The sequence below is a fragment of the Acanthisitta chloris genome, unplaced genomic scaffold, assembly GCF_000695815.1.
Source record: "Acanthisitta chloris isolate BGI_N310 unplaced genomic scaffold, ASM69581v1 scaffold33853, whole genome shotgun sequence".
NCBI lineage: Eukaryota > Metazoa > Chordata > Aves > Passeriformes > Acanthisittidae > Acanthisitta > Acanthisitta chloris.
In genome coordinates this window covers 3,928-4,726 of record NW_008667107.1, presented here as the reverse complement: position 1 = coordinate 4,726, position 799 = coordinate 3,928, and the positions used below count along the sequence as shown (strand labels likewise).

The 799-nt window shown below is 64.8% G+C and overlaps 1 protein-coding gene across 1 annotated transcript in view; it reads left to right on the top strand.

Moving 5' to 3' along the window:
• Positions 1-3: 3 nt before the first annotated feature.
• Positions 4-799, top strand: part of NHSL2 (NHS-like 2) — a gene marked incomplete at its 5' end in the record, with an annotated part of 2,415 nt that continues 1,619 nt past the window's right edge. The window contains one exon of the mRNA XM_009072388.1: positions 4-798. Within this exon, the coding sequence (XP_009070636.1) occupies positions 4-798 (795 nt within the window). The remainder of the gene's footprint in view (position 799) is intronic.

Below are 799 nucleotides of genomic sequence, written 5' to 3'. Positions count from 1 at the left end.
CAGATGTCCCCCACCAGTGGCATCTCGCAGACTGGAAGGCTGGCAGTGATCCCTACCAGTCCCTCTCCGGCTCGAGCACAACCACGGGGACCACAGCCATCGAGTGTGCCAAGGCACGGGGCAGCTCCGAGTCCCTCGTGTCCCCTTCAGTTTCCAGGGCCACAACACCCTCCCAGCTCTCTGCTGAGGCAGATGTCAAGACCTTCTCTCCGGGAAGGCCCACAGGGCTGATGTCCCCATCCAGTGGGTACTCCAGCCAGTCGGAGACCCCAACCCCCACCGTCCCCACCTCCGCCCTCCCTGGGCACTCCCCGCACCAGGTGCGGGTGAGGCCGCTGGTCCCCGAGAGGAAGTCCTCGCTGCCCCCCACATCCCCCATGGAGAGAAGCCCCAAGGCCAGGCTGTCCTTCGACCTCCCGCTGACTCCACCTGCCCACCTCGACCTCTCGGGGCTGAAGATCTCCCTGAAGGGGAAGACAAAGGTCAGCCGGCACCACTCTGACTCCACCTTCGGCAGCAAGATGGCGCAGAAGACTAGCCCCATCACACCCATCATGCCAGTGGTGACGCAGTCCGACCTGCGTTCTGTCCGCCTCCGCTCCATCAGCCGCTCAGAGACAGAGGACAATGTCAACAGCCCAGAGCATGCAGAGGAGTCTATGCGTGGCCCCTTCCCAGGGCCAGAGAGGAAGGTGAAGCCACCCGTGGCAGAGAAGCCACCACTGGCCAAGCGCCCCCCATGCATCCTGCCCAAGCCTCCCACTCTACGGGAGGAGGGTCCCCTGTCCCCCACATCCCC